General features: G+C 34.4%; 2 protein-coding genes across 2 annotated transcripts in view; both read left to right on the plus strand.

The window, feature by feature from the left end:
* Positions 1 to 12,045, plus strand: part of LOC111452606 (nodulin homeobox) — a 12,826-nt gene extending 781 nt beyond the window's left edge. The window contains exons 2-17 of the mRNA XM_023093409.1: positions 337 to 394; positions 566 to 691; positions 790 to 948; positions 3,430 to 3,513; positions 3,587 to 3,715; positions 3,836 to 4,048; positions 5,285 to 5,416; positions 5,556 to 5,651; positions 5,992 to 6,153; positions 6,672 to 6,963; positions 7,058 to 7,183; positions 7,289 to 7,358; positions 8,788 to 8,851; positions 10,525 to 11,073; positions 11,158 to 11,192; positions 11,296 to 12,045. Of these exons, the coding sequence (XP_022949177.1) occupies positions 353 to 394; positions 566 to 691; positions 790 to 948; positions 3,430 to 3,513; positions 3,587 to 3,715; positions 3,836 to 4,048; positions 5,285 to 5,416; positions 5,556 to 5,651; positions 5,992 to 6,153; positions 6,672 to 6,963; positions 7,058 to 7,183; positions 7,289 to 7,358; positions 8,788 to 8,851; positions 10,525 to 11,073; positions 11,158 to 11,192; positions 11,296 to 11,833 (2,817 nt within the window). The 5' untranslated portion in view covers positions 337 to 352 and the 3' untranslated portion in view covers positions 11,834 to 12,045. The remainder of the gene's footprint in view (positions 1 to 336; positions 395 to 565; positions 692 to 789; positions 949 to 3,429; positions 3,514 to 3,586; positions 3,716 to 3,835; positions 4,049 to 5,284; positions 5,417 to 5,555; positions 5,652 to 5,991; positions 6,154 to 6,671; positions 6,964 to 7,057; positions 7,184 to 7,288; positions 7,359 to 8,787; positions 8,852 to 10,524; positions 11,074 to 11,157; positions 11,193 to 11,295) is intronic.
* Positions 12,046 to 17,307: 5,262 nt separating this feature from the next.
* LOC111452026 (monofunctional riboflavin biosynthesis protein RIBA 3, chloroplastic-like) lies at positions 17,308 to 20,501 on the plus strand. Its single transcript, XM_023092544.1, has 7 exons — positions 17,308 to 17,457; positions 17,529 to 17,808; positions 18,438 to 18,650; positions 18,763 to 19,088; positions 19,184 to 19,313; positions 19,705 to 20,001; positions 20,077 to 20,501. The coding sequence occupies exons 1-7, from the start codon at positions 17,396 to 17,398 to the stop codon at positions 20,302 to 20,304; spliced, it is 1,536 nt and encodes a 511-aa protein (XP_022948312.1). The 5' UTR covers positions 17,308 to 17,395; the 3' UTR covers positions 20,305 to 20,501.
* The last annotated feature ends 5,491 nt before the right edge of the window (positions 20,502 to 25,992 follow it).

Here is a 25,992-nt window from a genome sequence, read left to right on the forward strand (position 1 = left end):
GGGGGGGGGGGGGGGGGGGGGGGGGGGGGGGGGGGGGGGGGGGGGGGGGGGGGGGGGGGGGGGGGGGGGGGGGGGGGGGGGGGGGGGGGGGGGGGGGGGGGGGGGGGGGGGGGGGGGGGGGGGGTTTGGTTTTCTTGTCTAGAAGTTCACTTTTTACATGTTTTATTTTTGTTCTAACTTATATTTGGATTCTGGGGTTTCTGCATTACTGTTGTCTACTGTTTGATACATAAGTTTCTTTGAAAACAGTCGTAAAATTAGAGAAGTTTACTTTATATGCTACATCTTCCTGATTTATGCTCTATCTGTTTTTGTGTTCATTCTCATGCTTCCCAGACCTAAGTTTTCAAGGATGAGGCAATTTAAGGAGGAATCATATTTCAATGTCACACAAGTAAGAATTCTGTCCTGAATTACGATGGCAGCTATTTTCTCTTTTAATTAGAGATTGGGTTGATCTTTAACTAACTAATGCAAATTGATTTTAAGTTGCACATGATTTGTTAGTACAATGGTCTGTTTTCCCTTTGTCAGTATGAAGTAATTTTATCTTATCAATGAACAGGCCATTGACTTAATGTCAGCGGTGAAGGAATTAAATAAATTAAGTTCTCAGGAACTTAGTAAACTATTGAGGGACTCTGAGAATTTTGCAATACACTACTCATCTGAAAGCAACATGCAGATGACGGTGAGATATATATTTTTTTTTATGTGTCTTTTTGACATACTAATTAGTTAATACCTTTTCTTATCGACGTATGATATTGTGCATCACACTGGTTTCAGATTGACGTAGAAAAGCTTGCATGCTTCCTTCCTTTGCACCTCATGGCTGTTCTTATGTCATCTGACCGAGATGAGGCGTTGTTCAAATATCTACTATGTGGTGTGCGGCTCTTGCATTCCCTATGTGATTTAGCACCTCGACATGCTAAACTTGAGCAGGTTGGTTGTGGCTTTAAAATGTGACCTAATTCTTTGGTACTTGACGTTTCCGTTTGTCCCTAAAAGATGTGTTTACTAACTCTTATCTTCTTGGAGGTCCAGAATTAATTGGATTACTTAGTCCTAGAATAATTGTTCAACACATTCACTTATTCATTTGGTTGTTGACGAGCTGATACTAAGTGAAAAGTAGCAGGGTCCATATTATGTAGTTGTATTCTTTTGTCATGGAGGTATTATTGCGACTGTTTGACTTATCAATTTGAAGACGACTGTTTTTCTTAGTCTCAGGAGTTGTCTGGATTTCCATCATTAAGATGCCCTTAGAATTATTAAGATATAAGGAAGAATTATTAAGATATAAGGAAGAGTGAGGGAAGGAGAGAGATCATCATGAACCTTCTTGATTGGAATGATTTTTTTTTGAAGATGGACTCATGGACATGTTTATTAAAGGTTTTTGTGTGTATTTTACCTCCATTTAGTGGTTTTATGATCTTAAATTCTAGTCTTGATCGAGGTGTATAGGCCTTATTGTCTCATATAATTAATTAATTAACTAATTTTTTTTGAAATATTTTTATATATATATATATAAAATACTCTTCAAAACCCCTCAACTTTCTAAACAATCTCTTACAAAAGCTTTAATTTCTTTTTAAAACTTTCAGTATTTTATTATTCATAATACTGTATCTTTTTCATGTATAAAAAATTATATACATTTTCCTTGTTTTTTTCTGTCTCACACAAAAGAAGAATCAGTATGCTAATATTAGTGAGTTGGCTTTTCACAAGCAAGGGGAAGGAATTGTTTAGAGGAATATGCTTGATGTCCTTGGGCATACGGTTATTATGAGGAAGTACTGATTCCCATCCTTTTGAGTGGGTCGAAAGGCATGTATAGAAACCCAACTCTCGTCTGGTTTATTATTTTAATTTTATTATTATTATTATTATTTTTATCTTTTGGTAGTTTGTTAGTTGCACCATTGGGATTGGTAAGAAACTTTATTCTAGGAGGATTGGTAACAATCCTTTGTGTATCATTTTCCCTCGCTTAAATTATTTATCCTCAATGAGGTTTCATTATGTGATGTTTGTCTTGCCTCCTATGGGTAGTTCTTCCTAGCCTTCTCTTGGTCTGCTACATCTTTAGGCTACGGATTTTTTCCAGTTAGTTTCAGAAGGAGGAATATCAGTTTGTGGGCTCCTAATTCTTTGGAAGATGAAAATTTCAAAGAAGTCAAATTCTTTGCTTGGTAGGTTTTACTTGGGAGGGTTAACGTTTAGGACCCTATCTAAAGGCACTTGTTCTTTATGTTGGGGCTGTATTGGTGCATTTGTTATACAAACACGGCTGAGGATCTCAATCTTAATTTTTTGGAGATGCCCAGTTTTTTCTTTGATTTGGGATCTCTTTTTGGAATTGTTCGAGGTTTCTTTCTGACAGTAGATGCTGTTGATCTATGATCCATGAGGCTCTTTTGTCTCTACATATTTGAGATAAGGATCAAATCCTTTGAAGCACTGGTTATTTATTTATTTGCAGTTTTTTGGCATTTGGCCTAAGAGAAATAATAAGATTTTTAGAGGGTGAAGATTATCTTTGGATTCGTTTACCAAATATTTTTGTGATTGTTTCCGGGTCTTATCTTTTTGGATTTATTTTTTATAGTTAGTTGGTTTGTCTCCTTAGTGGACTATCTTCATGTATGCCCTTTTGTATTCTTTCACAATTCTCAATGAAAACTATGTTTCTCATTAAAAAGAAGCTTTGACAACCCTTTGGGCATGTGGACATTCCAAACACAAAGACCAACTCCCGTGAGTTAATTTGAATAAACTCAAAGAAAAATTGGAATCAATTACCTTTCAATTGAATTATAAGAGATAAAAGAGAACTTTTTATTTGAACTAGAAACAAAATTTTAATTGATAAAATGAAAAGAGAGTACAAAGGATAAAACTCCACAAAGGAGTGAGACAAAAACAAAAACGGACAAATAAAACAAAAGCAACCCACAATAAACATATAAACATCTGAACTATAGAGAAAAGCCCTCAAAAGATGATGAAAAGAGAACACTAAAAGCACCAAAAGCCAAACTAGACCACAAAAATGGCCGACAAAACAACCCAAACTTCGCCCAACAAGCTGCATGAAGCTTCAAAAGAGAAGAAAATAACAACTAATCCTCTGCACTAGACACCATTCAAAACTTAACTGAAAACGAATACTTACCATGCTCGATCGCCAAACAATTTGATTCTCTCAAACCAAGAAAAACACGAAATACTAAGATTTATCAATTTTGAATATTTGTGTTTTTTTTATCAGGAGTAGGGTGCGTGTTTCTTTGACTATAAAGCTCAAGATAGATGATGCTCTTATATCTCTTTCTTATTTAAATTTATTTATTACTCCAAACCTTTTGGTTCTTATGGTTGTACATTCTCACTATGAAGAATTATTTGTAGATTTTGCTAGATGATGTAAAAATGTCTGAGCAGCTACTTGACCTAGTGTTTTATATGCTTATCGTTCTTGGAGGTTTCAAACAGGTTCGGCTAGATTTTTGTCTTTTGAAGTTGACATGCCATTATAGTTTCTTTTTACTGATTTGCTCTTCAACAGGAAAATTACCAATCTGATGCCATTTCTGTGGCACATTCGTCACTGGTTGCATGTAGTCTCTATCTATTAACAGGATGCATCTCGTCACAGTGGCAAGATCTTGTTCATGTATTGATTGCACATCCTAAGGTACACATATTTTACATTTTTTATTTTGGGTGCATACATGTGATTTAGTTACGTGGTGAAACAGTCTCCCGTCATAATTTAAATGTTCAAAGTGAGGCTGATCTTGAAGATTCTTAACAGGTAGACATTTTTATGGAGGCAGCTTTTGCTTCAGTTTTCCAGAGTGTTAAAGTTTTGGACCTCAGGCTGTCAGCTGAGAATTCTGATTCCACTTGCACAGTTCCAATTGCAGAACTAATTAACTATCTATGCCTTCAGTGTGAAGCTTCTTTACAGTTTCTCCAGACGCTTTGCCAACAAAAAGTGTTCCGTGAGCGTCTATTGAGAAATAAGGTTCCATATGCACACACTAGTTTAAAAAATGTGTTATATGCGTCGGTTTAAGAATTTAAGTATATGTCAATTGCCATAAAGTTAGTAACTAAATTACTCGTGTTGCAGCTATTTCACATTTTTAAATAGAAAAATTATGAAATATTTGATGCTTGTTAATAGATTATCAACCATAATCGAAATCAAATGATTTGTTTTGCTTGTCGTTTTTCTCTCACATGCATAGAAAAACAATTCACTGCATGCATAATGATATATTAATTTTTATTTCTCGTATTGTAATCAAAATATATCATTAAAAGCTATGAAATATTTAATGTATTATTATGAATTATCAACCATGCCGGAATTTTATTATATTTCTTTTTTTGTCATTGTCTCTCACATGTATTACGAATTAAATATAAAGAATAAATTCCTGTCATCAATTATGATAAACAAAATAAAAATTTCAAATTAGATATAATTAAATTTCTTCTTTCTGTTATTTTGTGGTATCTTTGTATTCAAGAGTAGACGATAGTCCTTGATATAATCACAAAAAGTCCTATGACTCATGTAAATTTTTGTTTTCTTATATTGTTTAAATTACAGATAGCAAATTCAGACTTTGCAAGGAATAAACATGAGTAATATATTTCTAATTTTTACTGTAAGTTCATATTAATTTATAATTTATAATAAAACTTTAGGATACTGAAAACATTAACGGCAAAATACAAATACTATTTTCTTAATTTTAAAACTCAATTATAATAATATGTTCCTCAATTTTAATTATAATACAATGCTAATGTGGATTTTTATGTTTTATGTTGTATGCTTGGTAGTTTATAAACTTGGTAGTTTTATGTTGTATGCTGCAGAGAAGTGACTAGTTCAGATGATGTTTCCTTGCGTATCTTTACGGTTCAAATAAGATGCATTTATTTAGAAGTTCGATGAAAACAAAATATAACAAGAAATTAGTTGCTACATTATCATGCCATCAACTACCACATTTTCTGTAGTTTAATATGTTACAGTGCTAGTCTTGGGCATTTTAGTGGTTGATATCATAGCAGTTAATGTTCAAAATATTTCATAGACGGAAAAACTGTTGTAAACTGCTCCTACTTGTTAAATATGGCTTAAATTCAAATACTATGCCAATTTTTTGGTACTGTCAAGTAGTCTAGTTGATCAAGTTACATCCTGCTTACCGTTGAATTAATTGTGGACTTCTTTTTATTTCAGGAACTTTGTTGTAAAGGTGGTGTACTGTTTCTTGCTAGAGCCATCTTGAATTTAAACGTTGCACAACATCATCTTCAATCTTCTAGAGTTAGTGCTACCTTATCTAGATTGAAAGCAAAAGTTCTTTCAATTGTAAGTTCACGAAATAAAGCATGTACATCATAACTTCTCAAAATCATAATTGCTTCAGTTTCTATTAGAGCTTCCTTTTCATTCCTACTGATGGTGTTCGGATTAGTATGGATTAATCCTTTTCAATTTCCTTTTGCAGCTTCTGAGTCTATGTGAAGCAGAAAGTATTTCGTATCTTGATGAAGTTGCCAGTACTCCGAGAAGCTTAGATTTTGCAAAGTCTGTTGCATTACAGGTTAATTTCTTTTTAATTCTTTGAGGTGATAATTATTTATAGATGGAGAGAATCATTTACCACTTTAAGATTCATACTTCAATTGTGACCAATTCCCCTTGTAAAACTAGCCTAGACCGTAGTAAAATGAAGCTTCTGTTATTAGGTCCTGGTGAAGCAGACCTCCTTGTCAGTTTTTATGAAAACTCATTTTACAACTGATTTTTGTGGACTTCATTTTTTAGACGATGCATTATCATCCTGTAGATGACTGTTATTGCTATAAAATTTACATGGTTTATGCGTTCAAAGAACTCTTTCAACGATACAGCTATCCAGTAACACTGTTCTCATCATTCAGGTTCTTGAGCTATTGAAGAATGCACTTAGTAGGGATTCCAAAAGTTTAGCTTCTTGTTCAGAAAAGAGGTACCCAATAGGGTTTTTGCAACTCAATGCTATGCGCCTGGCTGATATCTTCTCAGATGATTCCAATTTTCGATCTTACATCACCGTTAACTTTGTAAGCCCTTGTTTATAAACTGGTGTTCCTTCTTCAGTTCCATAACCCTGTTGGGATGATCATAAGCTTACTGTTTCTAATTCATACGGAAATAATTAAATGATCTGCAAAAATTTGGCTTCTTGGTGCTGTGCAGATCACAAAGATTCAGTTTGTAATTAGTCTTTCCATGATTATTTCAAACTGGAAAGATTTCATCTGATAGCTTTTGTTATAGTGCTTGGGGGTGTTACCTGTACCCCTGCCCTTAGGCTTTCCTTTTTTGAGTTCTTAATGAAGTTCCCTTATCAGTTTCTTGCCCCAAAAAAGAGGGGAAAAAAAGGAAAAAGAAATAAAAAACTAAACGATCTACATAAATCATAGAAACTTCAATTTCATCAGTTTTTTCTTTTATGCATAAACGTTGTAGAGCGGTTCTGCCTATGAATTACTGCATGTAGTGTCCAAAGGTCCATATGCATGCCTGGAAGCATATCCATTGAACATTTGGTAACTGTGGCTTTGGCTTGTTGTTCCAGACTAAGGTTTTGACAGCAGTGTTTTCACTCTCCCATGGAGATTTTCTATCCAGCTGGTGTTCTTCTGATCTCCCTGTTAAGGAAGAAGATGCAACTCTTGAATATGATTCTTTTGCAGCAGTTGGCTGGGTTTTGGATAATTTTTTTTCATTGGGCATTCTACATCCAAAAAATTTGGACTTTACCTTGATTCCAAGCACTATGGCCCCAGCTTCCTATGCACATCAGAGAACATCGTTATTTGTCAAAGTAATTGCGAATCTCCACTGTTTCGTTCCAACCATCTGTGAAGGTTAATGCTTTATCATTTCTTCATTCCTGACGATGTATTCTTCGGAATCACAAGTGTATTTAACTATATTCTTATAATCTTATTTTTTCCACAGAACAGGAAAGAAATCTATTCCTTCATGGATTTGTCGACTGTTTAAAAATGGATATTGTCAAATCATTACCTGGACTTTCTGTTACCCCCGACGGTTCAAAAGCGGCCAATGTTTGCAGGAATCTGCGTAAGTACTACTCCAGTGCTTTTTGTTTTTATTAACTTGTCCATTCAAAAGTAGTCCAATTTACAACTGTTTGTTCATGCTTATGAGTGCCTTATATGTGTTCAGGTTCACTGTTGAGCCAGGCAGAATCTTTAATTCCTAATTTTTTAAATGAAGAGGATGTTCAGCTCTTAAGGTGATTTAATCTCGTCCACATTCTTCTTCTTCATGAAATGTTGGCCAACTTATGATAATTAAAATTACTTTTGAAGAGAACAGGGAATATTTGTCAAATTAACTTTTAAATGTTACATGAACAAGGGTATACATGTACAGTTTAATACTTTGGCCTACAATAACATGCATTTGTTAGGATTACAATCTCAAAATAACAAACTGAAATTGTACTGTAATCTAAAAGAGAATCTGGCAATAGCCATTGCCACAATTCCCCCTATTTACAACCATCTACTCCTACAAACTTCCTATATGATTACAGTGATGCCGCTAATAATATTATCCTAATTACATCCGCAATATATCCGTATTGATATTCTTAACAGCATCTTACACTGGCAGCACTCTTCAGTGAACTCTTATGTATCTGTTTATTCATTTTTGCTGATTGTACATATCCATGCTCCTTTCTGCCTCCAATTTCTGTGTTTGCTTTTCAAATCTTTAGCTTTTTCCCAACTTAATTCTTGTATCTTCATCAAATTTTTGAGATGCATTTTTCCACTGAGACAACCAAATTTCATTGCTAAAGTCAAATCATCCTTGTTATATTATGCTTTTTAATGTCCATCTACCTTGTTTAGTCTTCTCTATTTCAGTAAATAATCAATTATGACAACCATTTACACTTCCTTTATTTAACATTAGGAATAGTGTATGGTGACCCTCATTTGAGATTGATTTCAGAGAAGCAACAAATACTAGCTAGAGTTACTATTAATTATCAATCTGTTATGAAGCTTGGGTAATAAATGGAAAGCCTCAAGTAAGATTGACCAATAAGATAAGGGACACAAGATTGATGGTAGGGAAAGTTTCAAAAGTTGATGGAGGCACAAGATCAAGATGAAGTTGGAAGCCATAGGCGACTGCAGGGGTGTCATCCAATGTGCTCCAGAAACTTTAAACTTGAGAATTGATGTTCACTTTCCACTGACTTTTGTACTTTTATGGAGATTCAACATCCTTTTTTTTTCTTTTCTTCTTGCAAAAGAAAAGGAAATTCTTACCGAAGTCATAGCAGGTTCTTTTTGAAATATGCATTCATGCAATAAACCGACCATTAATACTCTTCTCATCCTTTGTAGGTCTCCTGGTAATATTTGACCTTTAAAATAAAATAATTGTTTTTGTGAAGTTCTTGAATTTTGTTGTGTAATGGAAGTGTACATATGACTCAGTTTTAAGGGATAGATTTTCTTCTTATGAGCATATACTGTAGGTAAACATTTTTCTGGGTCTCTTTCACAGAGGCAATGATGATTTATCCATGCACATAAAGTGAACACCAACTATCTCTATTTTTGCAATTAATTTATAGCATTCTCTTGCTTTCCATCATGCACTTTTGCTTGAATGTCTATGTGATTAGCTACTTTCTCTTGCAGAGTGTTCTATGACCAATTACAGAAAGCGATTACTTGTTCTGAAATTGAAGGAAATAGAGTTCAGGTAAAGCTGTTTAACTTGGTCTTTGGGCTATTGTGTTATTCTGTTTGTTAACCTTTCTACTTAATAAGGGAACATTACCAAAACTGTCCTTTTAACTTTACTTTGATACCAATTTAACGACCTGATTTTTTCTTAGACTCGGTATGTAGAACACGTGGAACCTACAACTTTTTTATCATTCGAACTTTTCTTTTTGGCCATATCGTCATGAAATCTTAATTGTGAACATATTACTACCCTCTTGACCATATTGCCATGTTTGAAAACAACATTAAAATGTCGGCCATTTTCAACGTTATGGAGACTATGAAGATTTAATTTGAATAGGAGTCAAATTCAACTTCCAACTCCCAATAGAATTTCATAATTTCCTAATTTCATGTCCAAGTTCTAATTGGATTTCTTTTTTTTGAAAAAAATATTTTAGTGGATAATTTAATTATCTTTTAGACTAAAACTTAAACTCATTATGTAATTATGAAATTACTACTTTAATCAAGAATCTAGTTCAATGGATCGAGAAATTTAATTCATAAATCTGCACTTTAATATAAGACAAACCATTACTGAGATTACAGGGTGTTAACAACATTAATCAGGTAAATGCAAGAAGTTAGTTTTATGTCTCCTATGAGATCAAATTAATTTCACATTTGAAGAGTCGATGACATGGGATAAGTTTTCTAACCCAGAAAACAGGTAAATGAAAGAAATTAGTTTTGCGTCCCCCGATGAAATCAAATGATTTGGATTAGTGACATGTACCTTCCTTTTCGGTGGCTCAATCATAGAAACTCCATAGTTAAGCGTGCTTTGTTGGGAGCAATTATATGTTATGGTGACCTCTTGAGAATTTTCTTAAGATGCATATGAGTGAGGACAAAACATGCTGGAAAGACTCATGCTAGTTTTTGGGGATAGTCTTCACTCTTAAAAGCAAGGATTAAGTAACGTGACCATATTGTAGTGGATTTAGGGGAATGCTAGGGCCATCAGGCGCCAAATCCGGATTCCAATTCCTAATCTAAATCCTATGCATGGGTTGTTACAGTTCATGCTTTTGGTGGGGAGTGGCAGGAGAGTGGAAGAACAAGAGCGAAGGAGAGAGTAGTTTAAAACCCTTCTAAGGTTTCAAAAGAAATGTGGCTGAAATGGAAGATTTTGGTGAGGTGGGGGGAGCTGGATAAAATTTTTTCAAATTTCCTTATAAGAATTGTGGTTAAAATGAGAAATTATTTATTGTATCAATGGCTTTGAGTTTCTGTTTGACTCATATTTCTGGAAAGAAAAATGAGAAGAAAAAAATGGTAGCAATTTCATAATTGCTTGTTCCTCGAAGGTTTTATCTTTTTTAAATCTCAGCTATTAAACTTGATGCAGAATCACAGATGGTAATGAAATGTAGGCTTGTTAGTTTGGGGAGTGAGTTCATTTCTAAATTTTTTCTTTTCATGTGATATATGATCATGTTTCCTTGTATACGTCAAATGGCGCATTGATCTTAATCAATAATATGTTTGCTTCTAAATGTTAATTGTTGTTGATCACTAAGTATGTGCCTGACTTTAGCTGCTAGTTTTCCAAATCTACATTTGATAATTTTCCACCTATAATTTGAAATAGTAGGGAACATGTTATTATGTAATGAAGTATGAAAATTTGATCTCTTATAGGATGCGCTAAGTGTGGAAGGCTGCTTGCCATCTTTAGGGAAAGAACTTCCACATCATGATAATGGAAATGGTAATATGAAGGAAGAAGGAATGTCCGAGACTTCTGCTTGTCAAGAAACAGAAAACTGTGCTGAAACTGAACGAGGTGATCAGGGTGATGCTGTGTTGAATGGGCTTAAAACTAAGGATGAGGATGAATCTGATAGAAAGGCATCTGGAGGTCCAAAAGGGGACGAGAGAGATATACAGACTGTTGAAACTAGTGGATCTGACACAAATTCTGCTAGAGGAAGGAATAGTATTCAGCCAATGGACATTGTTGATTCTTCCAAGTCCAATGAGAATGCCAAAGAAATTGAACAAAGTGGAAATCTAGAGGAAGAGAAGGTTGAAAATGTTCACAGTGAAGAGAAGCATAGAAGAAAACGTAAACGTACTGTAATGAACGACAAGCAGATCACGATGATTGAGAGTGCCCTCTTGGATGAACCTGAAATGCAGAGAAATCCAGCTTTAATCCAGTTTTGGGCAGATGAATTAGTTCGTTATGTATGTCAAATTAATCTAAAACTCCATTCTCTTATTGCCAATAACATTTTCCTGGTTAAGTGATTTATATGTTGTCTTTCTCAGGGTTCGGAGGTTACATCAGCTCAACTTAAAAATTGGTGAGCAACCTCTCTCTCTCTCTCTCTCTCTCTCTCTCTCTCTCTTGTGCGTTTCAGCATCTTGGCCTGTGTTTTTATTGATCTTTACTTATGGAGTGAACAGGCTGAACAATAGGAAAGCGAGGCTAGCACGCACGGCTAGGGATATCCGTGCAACCTTAGAAGCTGACAGTGCAAATTCAGATAAGCAAGGGGGCCCAACCGCTGGATCTTGTGACTCACCTGATAGTCCTTGTGAAGACAAACAACATGTACCTAACACAGGACGAGATCGAAGAATGACTTCTAGAACTAATACGTCCAACAACTCTAAGAATTCAACCACTGAATTCGACATTGGTCCAACAGAATTTGCTCACTGCAAGCCTGGTCGGTATGTCATGCTTGTAGACGTGCTCGGGGAGGAGGTAGCAAGAGGAAAAGTGCATCAGGTACATGGTAAATGGTACGGAAGAAACTTGGAAGAACTCGAAACGTTTGTTGTTGATGTTGATGAATTGAAGGCTGATAAAAACACAGTTCTTCCATACCCGTCCGATGCCACGGGCACCTCGTTTCATGAGGCAGAGGTAAAAATTGGTGTTATGAGAGTGTTGTGGGATTCTAACAAAATCTTCATTCGCAGTCACAATGAAGGGTAAACAAAATCCCTTCCAGCACTAGCAGCAGCAAAGCAAGTATTTTCTGTGTCATGAAAACTGTGATAATTCTCAGAGTGTTGTTTGTTTTACTATGAGAACTAAATTCATGGTGGTTTTAGTTTAGGATTTTCAGTTGTGAATAATAAATATTAGTTCTGTATCATATTAATCTCTGTTCTTTGCTTCAATTGTATCCTCTTTTCGTTCTGTGCTAATGGTTCATGTGGTACTTGGTAAACCATTTATTCTTTGAGTTCATCCCACCATTTTCTTAGTATTTTGAGTTACAAAATTTTCATTTTACTTGGATATTTACATATTGATGTGTTTAGATCTATACCTCTTCTTTGAGAGAGTTTCTGACATTGTTGTAAATTTCAAATTATTATAAGGGTTTCTCTCGAACTAGAAACAGAGCCATAGTCAAAGGAGTTGTCCTCAGTTCGATCATCGTATTCGCTCTAAAAAATAGGTATAGTTCTGTAGTCAAAGTGACTTCATTAGAGATCGGACCGGGAGCACATATAAACCCCAAAACTAGCCAGTAATTTGAAACTATTTAAAGAAAAATTTGTGATATTATTATTATTATTATTATTTTGTCCCTATTGGAACGTGTCTTCTTCTGCCATGGCACATCAAATTAGAATGCATCTTTTTAGCCATAAATGCAATGGAATGTGCCTTTTGAAGATGCGGATTTTTAAACCTATTAATAAATATATATTTTTTTATTAAAAAGTATGTAAAAACTTAAATGGGAGAAATAAAAAATTTAAGACTAAATAGTAATTAAATATGATTTTTAGGATGTTTTAACAATTAAGAGGGAAATGCATAAAGATAGAGAAATAGATTTTTTATTTTTATTTTTTTAACTAAGAGAACATTTTTTTTTTTTTTTTAAACTAAAAGAACAAATGAGGGCCATGTCTATGGAAATGACTCCTTATAGATGCGATGTGTTGGGTTGGCCACTCAAATAAGGTTTTCTGGATGTACGTTTCTTTAAATATTAAAAAAAAATCTTATTTATACAAAATACATATTATATAAATGTAATGCCCAAATCAATTTCTATATGATGATCTAGGGTGAATCCACCCAAGTTTCGCGAAGAAACTCGGAAGAAATTTCATTGTTTTTCAGGTAGTTGATGCTGGTTGTTGAGACGATGGGGTGCTCGGGTACTTTGCAACCTTAGAGAGGTGTCGACCTAAGACGTCTAGTATGTCTGCATGCCATAGGATGTCATACTTTGTAACTCTTGTATCTTGATCCCGTTCTTTGTAAGTAGTCTCATACATTACACTTGTAAACATTCTTCCTTTGATTTTAAATCGCACAAATTTTCTTTTGAAATTTTCATTGTCATCATTCATACATGTTTTCATTACATAAGCCGTTTGGTTTTCTAAACTTCAAATTTTGAGCCGTGACAATTAAGAATTAAAATCTCATGAAACTAAAATATCATGAGTCACACCACATTACTAATATATGTAAAAAAAAGAAACATCAAACATTCTTAATTTTCGTAAAAGTAGGATAGAGTGATGTTGGTTTCAGTTGGAAACTATATTTTCAAGTCGGGTTGATCCAACCAAAATATTTTCATCCCATGCGCTAAACTCGAATTGATTTCTCAATAATTCAACTTAATTTAAACAAAAAGAAAAAAAATGATATCACTTAATCGAATATTAATAATTTGAATCGGATAATTCGAAACATCTTAGTCGTGTAAATACGGACACCGAACGCCACAGAGTAGGGTTCAAATAATTGATTTGGTCGGCATTAAAAATAAATAAATAGTTGATTAAAAAAAGAATTAAATATAAGGGATGGTCGATCATGTTTTGGGCGTAATGGCCCCCATTGCCCGTTACTATCTCCTTGGCCTTGGCGTAATGGATTGGTGGTGGTTTGTGAGTTTTCATTGGGATGCCAAATTGGTGGCTTTCTTCCGACCTCAATCCTCTCTTTTTTTGTTGTTATCTTCTAATTCCCTTTCGGGTTTGCCTTTGTTTTTAGTTGCATTGGGCAACCTTACATTACACATGTCAACATTTTATGGTGCCACACGTTTATGCTCTTATAAAATATCTTCATTATGTTCTACACACCCCTCTTAATTTAAGCCTTTGATTTTCTCGATTAAGATTCAAATCTCTATTCTCCGATTATCGGTATATCGCCCAGAAGCTCGTCTAAATACATTGTAGCAACCCAAAATTTTAAAAAAGAAAAGAAAAGTTATTCTATCGCTGTTAGATTGAAGAAGTGAGGAGTTAGATTCTACCATAGAACATAAGTCTCTTGGTAAGTCACAACAATTGTTTTGCGGTTGTTCAAAACCAATCGGAGAATAAGTTTTCTAATATCTCTAGCTCGACTTCTCTACTCATTTGGCTTGGGTTTGATATGCTCAGGTCATTTTTTATTATTTTCGACTGTTTGGGAGCTATTTCAGACACTTTCAAAGGCGTTTGAGATTAATATGATTACTTTTTAGCCAATTAAATTATTTTCGAGCAGAGTTTTAGATTATTTTAAGTATTATATATTTTAATAAGATGTTTTTTCAAATTCATTTTTATACTTTATATACGATAGTCTATGTACTAAATATATATGTATATATACATAACGGTGATAAACTAATTAGTTTTTAATAAAGTTTGGTTTAATTTATTTTTGAAAAAATATATTTAATTTTTTTAAAAATAATATCTATTAGGAGGTTTTCAACTTCTTATGCTATAATATAGCAGTGAATCGAACTATATTCAAATGACTAATATAATGAGCATAAAATAATATGTAGTGACACCAGGTTATTAGGTGAAAACTGTTAGGAGGTCTTCAACTATCCTTCAGCAGTAAACTCGTCTCTATCGGTTGTGACTGACATAGTATTATAGTAGTTGGTAGGCATGAGGATTGGTGTGTGTGCATGCATGTGTATTATATTATCTAAACTCAGAGCGAACCTCATATCAATATTATTTAAACCTGAGTAAACCTGATGATTGAGATAAGCTAAGTTGAACTAGATTACATGAACTAAATGATTGAGATAAGCTCAGATGAGCTAGATTATTTAAACATGAAATGAGCTGACCGAAACATAACCACGATAGTGATAATAGTCTTTAACTTAAAAGAGAAAGAACCTAGTCTATATAACCTTTGAAAAATCAAGCTAGAAACATGGTACATAGATTTCAATTATGATTGGATGAAAAATTGAGAATCGATAAGTAAGCTATTTATTGAATATTTTTATACTCATTTATATTATGTTTTCTTTTCGAATAGTGTATAAGCTTGCATGACCGGTGACGGTGAATATCTAAAGGACTATGTAGCTATAATAGATTAGTGTCTTGTAACGGCTCAGATTTACCGTTAGTAGATATTGTCGTCTTTGGGTTTTTCCTTTCGGGCTTCCCCTCAAGGCTTTAAAACGGGTCTTCTAAGGGAAGGTTTTCACACCCTTATAAGTGGTGGTTTGTTCTCCTCCCCAACCAATGTGAGACATCACAATCTACTCCCCCTTCGGGGCCCAGCGTCCTCGCTGGCACTCTTTCCTTCCTCCAATCGATGTGGGACCACCTCCAAATCCACCCCCCTTTGGGGCCAGCGTCCTTACTGGCACACCGCCTCGTGTCTACCCCCCTTCGGGGAACAGCGAGAAGGCTGGCACATCGTCCAGTGTCTGGCTCTGATACCATTCGTAACGACCCAGATCCACCGCTAGCAAATATTGTCCTCTTTGGACTTTCCCTTTCGGACTTCCCCTCAAGGCTTTAAAACGCGTCTGCTAGGGAAAAGTTTTCACAACCTTAAGATAAAGATTATGTTTTATGAAATTTTAATTAAGTTTTCCGCATTCAATGTTTATGGTATGTATACAGTAGGGACCTTAAATAATTAAGTAGAAAATTTTGGGTCGTTACAGTTGGATTGTGATGTCCCACATTGGTTGGGGAGGAGATCAAATCACCATTTATAAGGGTGTGGAAACCTTCCCCTAGCAGACGCGTTTTAAAGCCATGAGGGGAAGTCCAAAGATGACAATATCTGCTAGCGGTGGATCTGGGTCATTATATGTCTTGTGTAAGCTTTGTAACTCATAAATATGTATATGTTATATCATGAAAACCGTTTTACGAGCTTTCTTAAATTATAATATTTTTGAGATACGTTAGATCGATTGGTTGTAGCCTATTAATTAAGTATTAAAAAAACAGGTGTTACATAATCGGTTAAAAAACATATGGAATATGTATAATCAAGAGTAGCATCCCATTAATGCATCCCATCCGATGCATTCCTCAGATCCACGTTTTTTTTTGTTCTCAATTTCTTTAAATAATATTATCGATCTGATGAAACCCTACCTTCAAAATCTTGCTGATTTGAGAATCTTTCGATTGTTAAAACATTATATTCTCAATGTGATTTTATTGATATTAAAAAACTTTTAAGTACTTCCTACTGCACATGTTATGTAATATTGTATTAGAAAATAATTAAATTACAAATTCAACCCTCCGATACATTTTGTAAGTAGATATTATCCGCTTTGGCCTGTTACTATAGTCGTCGACTTCACAATTTTAAAACGTGTTTGCTAGGAGAGGTTTCCACATTCTTATAAGAAATAATTCCAACGACAACTCCTTACTCCGTAATATTGAAGAAATAATTCATTCCCCTCCCAACCGATGTGGGAACTCACAATCTTTATAACGAAATTGATGAAATTTTGACGAAAATTAAATTTGAAAATTGACTTACTTGAATTCCAACGACAACTCCTTTACAACTCCTTTCTTCGTAATATTGAAGACCGGATAAACATAATGTTAGGAATCACAACTCTATGATATTGTCCACTTTGAGCATAAGCTCTAGCTTTTGTCTTGGGCTTCCCTAGAAGGCCTCGTACCCAAGAAGATAATATTTCTCGCTTATAAATCCATGATCTCCCACTAAATTAACCAACGTGGGACTCACTCCCAATAATCCTCAACACATAACACACCCCCAACGGAATGCCCGGAACCCTTACGACAATCGATAGATGAGTTTGTCGGAAAGGGAGGTCTTGCAGCAAGAGATTTTTTTTTTTCTTTTATGGTAATTAGAAACGGTCTATCAGAGCTAATAATATCTATTATAACTGAGTTTTGTTACGATCTCACTTTTTTTTAATCCGAACATTTGAATTTGCCAGTGAATTTAAACTTTTACAATTTCACGTTCTCACCTCGATAATGCAGAGCAATCTGCAAGATTATGACATTTTTTTTAATTTTTTTATTTTATAATAATTTCATCAACATTTCATAGATCTGAAATAATAATAATAAAAAAAAGAAAAACTGTGGCCACGTTTTTTGTGTCACTAATAATTTATTTATCCCGACCCATGTTGAGGTCGTGAGGATGGGGCTGTGGATGAGAATAATTCCCAATAATTTTCTTTTTAAACCCTCTCTTCAATCCCACACTCCCTCACACCATCTCCACAATACAATCAATCCTTCAATGGCTTCTACTCTTCTTTCTCACCCTCTCCTTCCCCGTTTCACTAACTTGCCTCTTTCAAGGTACGCTTCTTTCCCTACTCACCCCTAATTTTGTGCTCATTTACGTGCCACTAAACTTGTTGTCTTTGTAGCTTCAATCGACCCGCTTTGCCTCATCCTAAGATTGGCAAATGTAAGCTAAGAGGGCTGCGTTTTGTTTGCTCCGCTGCTGCTGACTTGTTTGATGACAACCTCGCCGCTAAAAATGGTAACGGTGCTGCTGCTGCTGCTGCCGCCGCCGCTGCTTTAGGACTTGAGGCTGAAACCACGCCCGATGTTGTTGATTTCTTTGATGATGAGGACGATCCTGACTGCCCATCTGAGGGCTACTCTTCCATTCAGAACGCCGTTGATGCTATTAGCCAAGGAAAGGTTGCCAAATGTCCATTTCCTTATGGATAATACTTACTTACACGCTAATAAATTAATACTTTCTTTTTTCTACCTTATCCATTTCTCTTTGGATTTTGACAACCGTCTATTTCGTTTTGGAACGCGAAGTCCACTTTTAGTAAATATTGTTTTTTTATGTCTTTTTTTTTGGGTTTCTACTCAAAGTTTTTTAAAAGCATAAGGGTAGTGAGAGGTTTTCACATCCTTACGAAGGGTTGTGAGATCTCACAATCCACCCCCTTCAAGGCACAACTTCGGTTTAGTGTCTGTCTCTGATATCATATGTAATAACCCAAACACACCACTAGCCGATATTAACCCTTTTGAATTTTTTCTTAAAATTTTTAAAACCTATCCATTAAGGAGAAGCTTCCACAGTTTCACAAATGATGTTTCGTTTTCTTCTCGAACCTACGAGTGATCTTAGAACGTTACAAAAGAACAAAAATTATTTTCTCTTTGTACTTATTAGTTGAGGATGTGGCATGTTTGTATGGGTCTTTCTATTAATTTTCTTTTTCTTCTCTTACCCTTTTTGCATGCATTTCTCTTCTCTCTCCTCATGCATTTCTCTCACCTAATGGCCAAAATACTTCATTGTTTTCTAGTTTGTGATCGTTGTGGATGATGAAAATGAGGACACGGAAGGGAATTTGGTAATGGCTGCCTCTTTTACAACTCCTAGTAACATAACAACCATGGTTCAACATGGCTCAGGCATACTCTATGTGGGTATGAAAGAGGACGATCTCGAAAGGCTTAAGCTTCCCATAATATCGATCGATAATGGAAACGAGACATCAACTTTTACCATCACCGTGGTACGTAGTACACATGAGAAATTTGAACTTCTGACCTCTTAATTAAATTATTATACATGCATGTAGGGTTTATTACTCTGAGTGTTTCTAATTTATTGTTTGGATGAGACAGGATTTGAAAAATGGGACATCAGCAGGAGTATCAACTGCAGATAGAGCTAAGACAATTGTTGCTTTATCATCTCCTGAGTCTAAGGCTGAGGACTTCAGACGGCCAGGTCACGTGTTTCCCCTCCGGTACCGAGACGGTGGCGTTCTGAGGAGAGCTGGCCACACGGAAGCTTCTGTAGATTTGGTTTCCCTTGCTGGGTTAAGGCCAGTTTCTGTTCTTTCAACCATTGTTGACCCTGAAGACGGCTCCATGGCTTCACTACCCAAGTTGAGAAAGTTGGCCTCAGAAAAGAATATCCCAATAGTCTCTATTACTGATTTGATTAGGTAAGTCATGTTGGTGGGTCGATAATTGATGTCTTATGCATTGAACTATAAAAAATTTGATTCACTTAATTTTTTTTGGCTGTTTATTTTGGTAGATACCGAAGAAAGAGGGAAAATTTGATTGAAAGAATTGCTATTTCTCGGCTGCCAACTAAATGGGGCCAATTCTATGCTCACTGCTATCGCTCAAATCTAGATGGAATTGAGCACGTGGCTCTTGTAAAGGTAATGGAATTTGTTTTCTTTGAGGAATAATACATTCATTAACTCATGACATCCTTAAATATCACAAACATATGATAGTTGGTGGTTGGTGAGCTTCAAAACCCAATATTTAACCTAAAAAAATAATAAAATTAGCGTTAAATCTTCAGATCTAGTTTGATAGTCATTGGTCACTGTATTAGCATTGAAAATATTTAATTTTAAATTATAGTTTACCGTATATATCATATTTTACAATTTATTATAAGCAAATATCTTAGATTTATTTACTGCTCTTTTTATTTCTTTAGTAGTTTATTTGATTCTATAAATGATTATAGATAGAAAACTTTCGCCCCTCTTTAGTTGTAGTAATTTTAGTAAATATTCTTTCGATGCTCTTTTTTAATAGGGAAACATTGGAGACGGTCAAGATGTGCTTGTAAGAGTCCACTCCGAGTGCTTAACTGGCGACATATTCGCATCGGCAAGATGCGATTGTGGCAACCAACTAGATTTAGCAATGCAAATGATTGAGAAGGCTGGAAGAGGCGCTGTTATTTACCTAAGAGGTCATGAAGGAAGAGGCATTGGCCTTGGCCCCAAGCTGCTCGCTTACAACCTACAAGATCAAGGCCATGACACAGTCGAAGCCAACATCGAGCTAGGATTGCCTGCCGACGCCCGTGATTACGGAGTCGGAGCTCAGGTCAGTCAACTCAACTCGACTCGAGTTAACTAAAGTTAAATTTGATTTTGTTATTTTATTTGTGGATGATGTCAGATGCTGAGAGATATTGGGATTAGAACAATGCGGTTGATGACAAACAACCCCGCGAAGTTCAAGGGGCTGAAGGGATATGGTTTGGCAGTGACAGCGAGGGTCCCTGTGGTGACACCCATTACAGATGAAAACAGAAAGTATTTGGAAACCAAGAGAACCAAGATGGGCCATATCTATGCGAAGGGCCAATTTTTAAGGTCCCGACAGGCTGAAGCTTCAACAAATTGAATTTATCCCTTCAACAAATAAATAAATAATTAAATAAATAAATGAATGGATGCATAATTAGATAAATAAAATTTAATCAAATAAAAGGGATGGTCGAGCATTTGTTGCTCGCAATGCCCCATTGCTTGTTGTTGTCTCCTTGCCTTTGGCTTCATTGTAATAATAAAGGATTGGTGGTGGTTGTTTTTTTGTGTTAATTGGTATGCTAAACTTGTAACCTCTTATCTTCCTCATGATCCATCGAGGTGATCGTCGGCGTCTTTATCTGCGTCCTTGGCTCTTAGAATCATGACCGACGGTGTCGAGTTCTTCCTCTGATCGATTGAAGCAAAATTCAATCGCTTCGTTTCCTAGCAAAATTGTGGAGAGGGTTCAACAAAATAGTAAGGGTGAATTGGTAATAAGGGCAAGAATTATTGTATGGATGAAAGCAGCAATGGAAAAGAGGTTTGTAATTAGCAGCTGATGATTAATTTAGAGACATAATGATTAGTGTCCAGCCATTTTGGGGAAAGGTGTTTTTTGTTTGGTGGTGACTTTTGTCACATTCTTTAGGACTACGTGACCCATTCCTAACCATTCTTATATAGTAACATGTTCATATAATCTCATATCACACATGATTCATACATCAAAGGTATTGAAACATAGTAATCAACGACCCAATCATTCAATTTGATTCCAATCCGTCCTCAAAATTCAGTCCTATATCATATTCAATCAACCCTACAAACAAATCTCGAACAAAAATCCCGAATGGCTGAATATCTCATTCAAACATTGTTTTGCTAGCAAACTTTACCCCTGTATCACTAAATTTTTTGAAATCTCTAGAACCCTCAAATATGAGAAAAGATTAGCATCATCATTTCCAAAATTAGGAGAAAATAGGTCAAACTAGACAAAAATATCAAACCTTGTTCAATTGGCCCAACAAACCTAGATTTTTGGACCTATCATCTAGTACTTTGAGAAAGTCTACGTGTGTCTAACTTCATCCCTCATTTTTTCTTCATTTTTTAAACCCTTAGATGATGACTCAACTCAGTTTCATAACTCAACTCAATCCAATAACCCAACTTAATCCAACTAAAAAATAGAAGGTTGAATTGTAATTTTGGATTACCAAGTTATCAACCCAATTAACCTGAAATTTTAAGTTAGTTTAAAAAATTTATCCAACTCAACCCGTTTCCTCTCCTATTACATTTGTTGTAATGAAATAATTTAATTTGTACCTCGACCAAAATGTTATTCGATTAAAAAATAAAGTGCTTTTTTTTATACTTAAATTTCTCATTCTGTACAAAATAAGATGATTCTTTATGTGGGATTTATTGTTCATGAACTTTTTTTTAATCCAAGCTTTATTGTATGTCTCATTATGTCTCCAAATGATTCCTTATGTGGGATTGAATGATCATACACTTTTTTTTTTAATCTAAACTTTATTGTATGTCTCATTATGTCTTATATGATTCTTTATATGAGATAAATAATCATGCACTTTTTTTGTATCAAAGCTTTATTGTATGTCTCATTATGTTTCCATTGGCTCGGATGATTGAAGTTCCAATTTTATTTTTATAGGGCCAATAATGTTCATTTACTTATACTTGTTTTTCAAGTAGTATAATGCAACCATATGTTCTTCCAACTAATACACTATATATGATGCTAAAAAATCTAGTATATTCAATGAATGCCATTGTTTACAATATATTTTATGTTCACTCATTTTAATCATATTATTTTCTTAGAGAAGCTAAGAAGCTAATTGCAAATGATTCATGTGAGATCCCATATCGGTGGAAGAGGGGAACAAAACATTTTCATAAGGGTGTGGAAACCTCTCCTTAGTGAACGCGTTTTAAAATATTGGGGAAAGTCTGAAAAAGAGAACAATATCTACTAGCGGCAGACTTGGGATGTTACAAATAGTATCAGAGCCAGACACCGGATGGTGTGCCAGCGTGAACGCTGACCCCTAAGGGAGTGGATTGTGAGATCTCATATCGGTTGAATAGGAGAACGAAGGGGGTGGAAACCTCTCCCTAGTGGACGCGTTTTAAAACCTTGAAGGAAAGTTTGGAAAAAATAACCTAAAAAAGACCATATTTGACTATGAATTTGGGCTATTACAATTTGTTTGGTCATTAACTAAAAAAGCATGAGATGTTCTCTCATGTTATCTACGAAAGAGCAATCCAGGACCTTGGTTACAAATATATTGGTTCGATCTAAACTCGAATGTAATGTAGTTAATATCTCCTGTATGCGAAGATTACAAATATAATAGTCTTCACCTCAGGTTATATGTCACACTTAAAGAAAAAGACAACATTGGTTATCTCGACTTCTAAATGCGATGATGCCTCGGATTAGGCTAAGAAACAAACGCTCAAGCTTACGTTCAAAAGTTATTTGCGCATGCCACTCTCCCAAAATCTTCCATAAAAAAACCTTACAAAAATGAAGTATACATATAGAACGTCCCACGTCCCTAATGCCACGACGCTGCAAATATGTGGAGTTAGAACTTGATTATACACCCTCCTTTGGCTAGAGGGGTCATCTAGCTGTAATGACAAAATGTCACATTGCTCTCCTCGGATCCTCTAGCTATGCATGGTCGATTTGGCTCCACGATTCCAAAACATTATATAAAAGTTGATGGAAAGATCAAAAGACTAGAAAATTTTCGAAGACGAAAACTTTAATGATTTGAAAACTTTGTAATTTGAAATTTCAAGATTTTGATCCATTACTGAAGGGTTAGTGCGGACTAGCTGAAAATCAAAGTTTATCATAAGATTAGTCTAAAATTTGATATCAACTTATGAGACATTTGTATAATTAAAAGTAATACAATAGAATGCTTTCACTAATTTGTGAAGCTCAATAATATCACTTTTTTCAAGAACAAAATCAAGCAATCACTTAAAGAAAAAAAAAAGGGTGTTATTTAATTTTATTTCATTCGAAAGCCACTACATTATACTTCAAAGTTGGGTTTTTTTTTAAAGTTTTTGAAAGATAAGGGTGTCACATAGTGCGAAATGAAATGAGGGGATGGCAATATGTTTTGAAGCATTGGTTTCATAATTGATCATTAACAGTGGGTGTGAAAAGAATTTTCAGACTCATACTTTAATAAAGATAAAAAATAATACGCTCACTTTACAATTTTCAAGATCACTTCAGACTAAGGTAACTAAATAACTTAAAACTTGTTATTAGATAGTATAATTAGACCAAATTACAAGTTAAACTTGTTGTTTGAAAATAAAAGATGTACGGTCAATGTCTTGTTTGTGGTAGACTGGATAATCCAAAAAATTAGATCAATTCAAATCTAACTACCGTTATAAATTTATTTGAGTTGAATTGAGTTCAAATAAATCAAAACTTTATAAATTGATTGGTTCATCTATTTAGCTCAAACTAAATTGGGTTGAACGGACCAAACTCAAATTTATCGTTAATTTTAAAATATAGATTTTGTTAAAGATTCCATTATCTATATATGTACTATGAAGTTTTTATTTAACTTCATACCTAATTTTTTATTATTTATTCTTGGATCCTTCTTTAAAATAATTTTTTAATTATTTAGAAGATAATTTTTTAAAAAATATATTGAGAGTGAGTACTAAAATTTAATTAAATGTTTGAAAATAAGTTAATAGATGTTTTACGGAGTAATTTTATTTAAAATAAAAATTTGAATAGACAACCTGAACCCACAAAATCTAAAATTTTTATGGTTGAGTTAAGTTCATTGTTTAATCCTAATTGATTTAGTTGAAAAAAATTTATAATCACAATAATTGAATTAGGTCTAAAAAAATGTCTTAACTGAATCCAACTCAACCTAGGAACACTAGTAGTTTATTGATTTAATCTTTGCACTTACAAAAAGTATCCAATAAGCCAATAAACTAATCTCGGGTAGCATTCTATGTTTTAACATAATCAATAGATATATAAACATTAAGATGATGGAGTTAACCTCGAAGGATATATAAATTTAGAGGCTAAACATACTATTCAATATTGAAATTTATGTTAATATTCCTTGGCCTACCCATTTTTGAGTAAGGTGTAAAAGATGGACAATTTTGAGTAAGGTGTAGAAGATGGACAAAATAGGGCGAAAATGAAGGGGTAGTGGAAACCTAAAAGGATCCCATTCATCAAATTCCAACAAGGACTTCCATTGGCATTAGTTTTAGGTCTTCATGCATATTAACTTTGTCATCTCCTTGTTCCTCTACCGACAAAAAGGTATACTATCCTCTATCCAACCACTCAAATAACGCATGCGCTGCAATGCCATTTTTAGGTTTCTACTTTTTCCAAAAATTTATCCACATTTGATCATTTTCATTCTAATAAAAAAAAAACAAAAAAAAAACCACTTATTGACTTGCTTTTCGAGAGTCTCGAGCCACATATTGTTACTATTAACAAGAATTTTAAGACAACTCGATAATTTTGATTAATTTTAAAATATGCATGTAGTAAAATTTATTTCAAATAAATCAATAAATGTACCATCAAAATCATGTACATGACAAATCATCAGGAGCCAAACATCGAGACTCGAATCTATCTCGACCCTATAGCTCATATACGTCTTTGCCTAGGCTACGCAGTTTGGTGTCATGTTTGAAAGGAAGAATAACACGAGTATAAAAATATTCAATAAGTAGCTTACTTGTACGCTATTCTTAATTTATTCTTAGATCTTATTTCATTAATATATACCTATATGTCATGTATCTAAGTCATAAGCTCTCCTACACTAGCATCTTGATTTACTAGGTTACCTAGTCAATATACGGTTCATTAATTTTCATTGCTGTCTCATTAAAGATATCTGGGGGATCTAGGATGATTTAATTAACTCTTTACTAGTCTTTTCATTTGTGATATGTCTATATATCATAGGCACTCGAGGAGTGACCTTATCATGGTTGCAACTTATAATCTCATTATACAATATAGACATTATCAATCTAGATAGATTCTTTATTAGAAATTAGTTGACAAGTCTTTATCCAGACCCATAATGGAGGGAGTAGCCTTCATACTAGACAACCTATCATACACTAAAAAATAGTTGGATATCTCCTAATTGCCCCACACGATATACTTATGGCACAATAAAGTCCATACGTCTTAGAGCTCAACCCTAACTATGCCAGTACAAATGCAGACCCATCGATCGAAATAAGTTCACTATTAAAAGTTAATTGGCGATCATCTAATAGTTCTCACATTGTACAATCATCGTAGGTGAGAGACCCACATCATAGTAAGCTACTAATGGTACAATGCAGACCCTCATCAATCTTTCTCAATGAAATTCAACGTGTTCAAATTCTGGTCACTTATACACCAAAAACTTTTGATTAAAATATATTTATGTCCCAGAAAACAATAGTTTTTGTGATATAACGTCATAGTTTTTTTTAATATAAAAGTTTAGACTCCATTCAAAATGAACAATGATTATGTATGTACCTAAATACATCCACAAGACACTATCTTAAACAACTTGAGAATGTTGAGCAATGTCAGCATCCGCTCATATCTCAGCCATATCTTTAGTGCTTAAAAGTTCCAAAAATTTAAAAAAAAAAAAATTTTTTTTTTTTAAAGATTAGGAAAAATAATTAATGA

The sequence above is a fragment of the Cucurbita moschata genome, unplaced genomic scaffold (assembly GCF_002738365.1).
Source record: "Cucurbita moschata cultivar Rifu unplaced genomic scaffold, Cmos_1.0 Cmo_Scf00014, whole genome shotgun sequence".
NCBI classification, from domain to species: Eukaryota; Viridiplantae; Streptophyta; class Magnoliopsida; order Cucurbitales; family Cucurbitaceae; genus Cucurbita; species Cucurbita moschata.

What these genes read in the sequence shown, in the direction of transcription:
- LOC111452026 (XM_023092544.1), top strand. Translation starts at nt 17,396, where the DNA reads ATGGCTTCTACTCTTCTTTCTCACCCTCTCCTTCCCCGTTTCACTAAC. An exon ending in CAACTTTTACCATCACCGTG is followed by an intron (nt 18,651 to 18,762) that starts GTACGTAGTACA and finishes TGGATGAGACAG; the next exon opens with GATTTGAAAAATGGGACATC. An exon ending in TCTATTACTGATTTGATTAG is followed by an intron (nt 19,089 to 19,183) that starts GTAAGTCATGTT and finishes TTATTTTGGTAG; the next exon opens with ATACCGAAGAAAGAGGGAAA.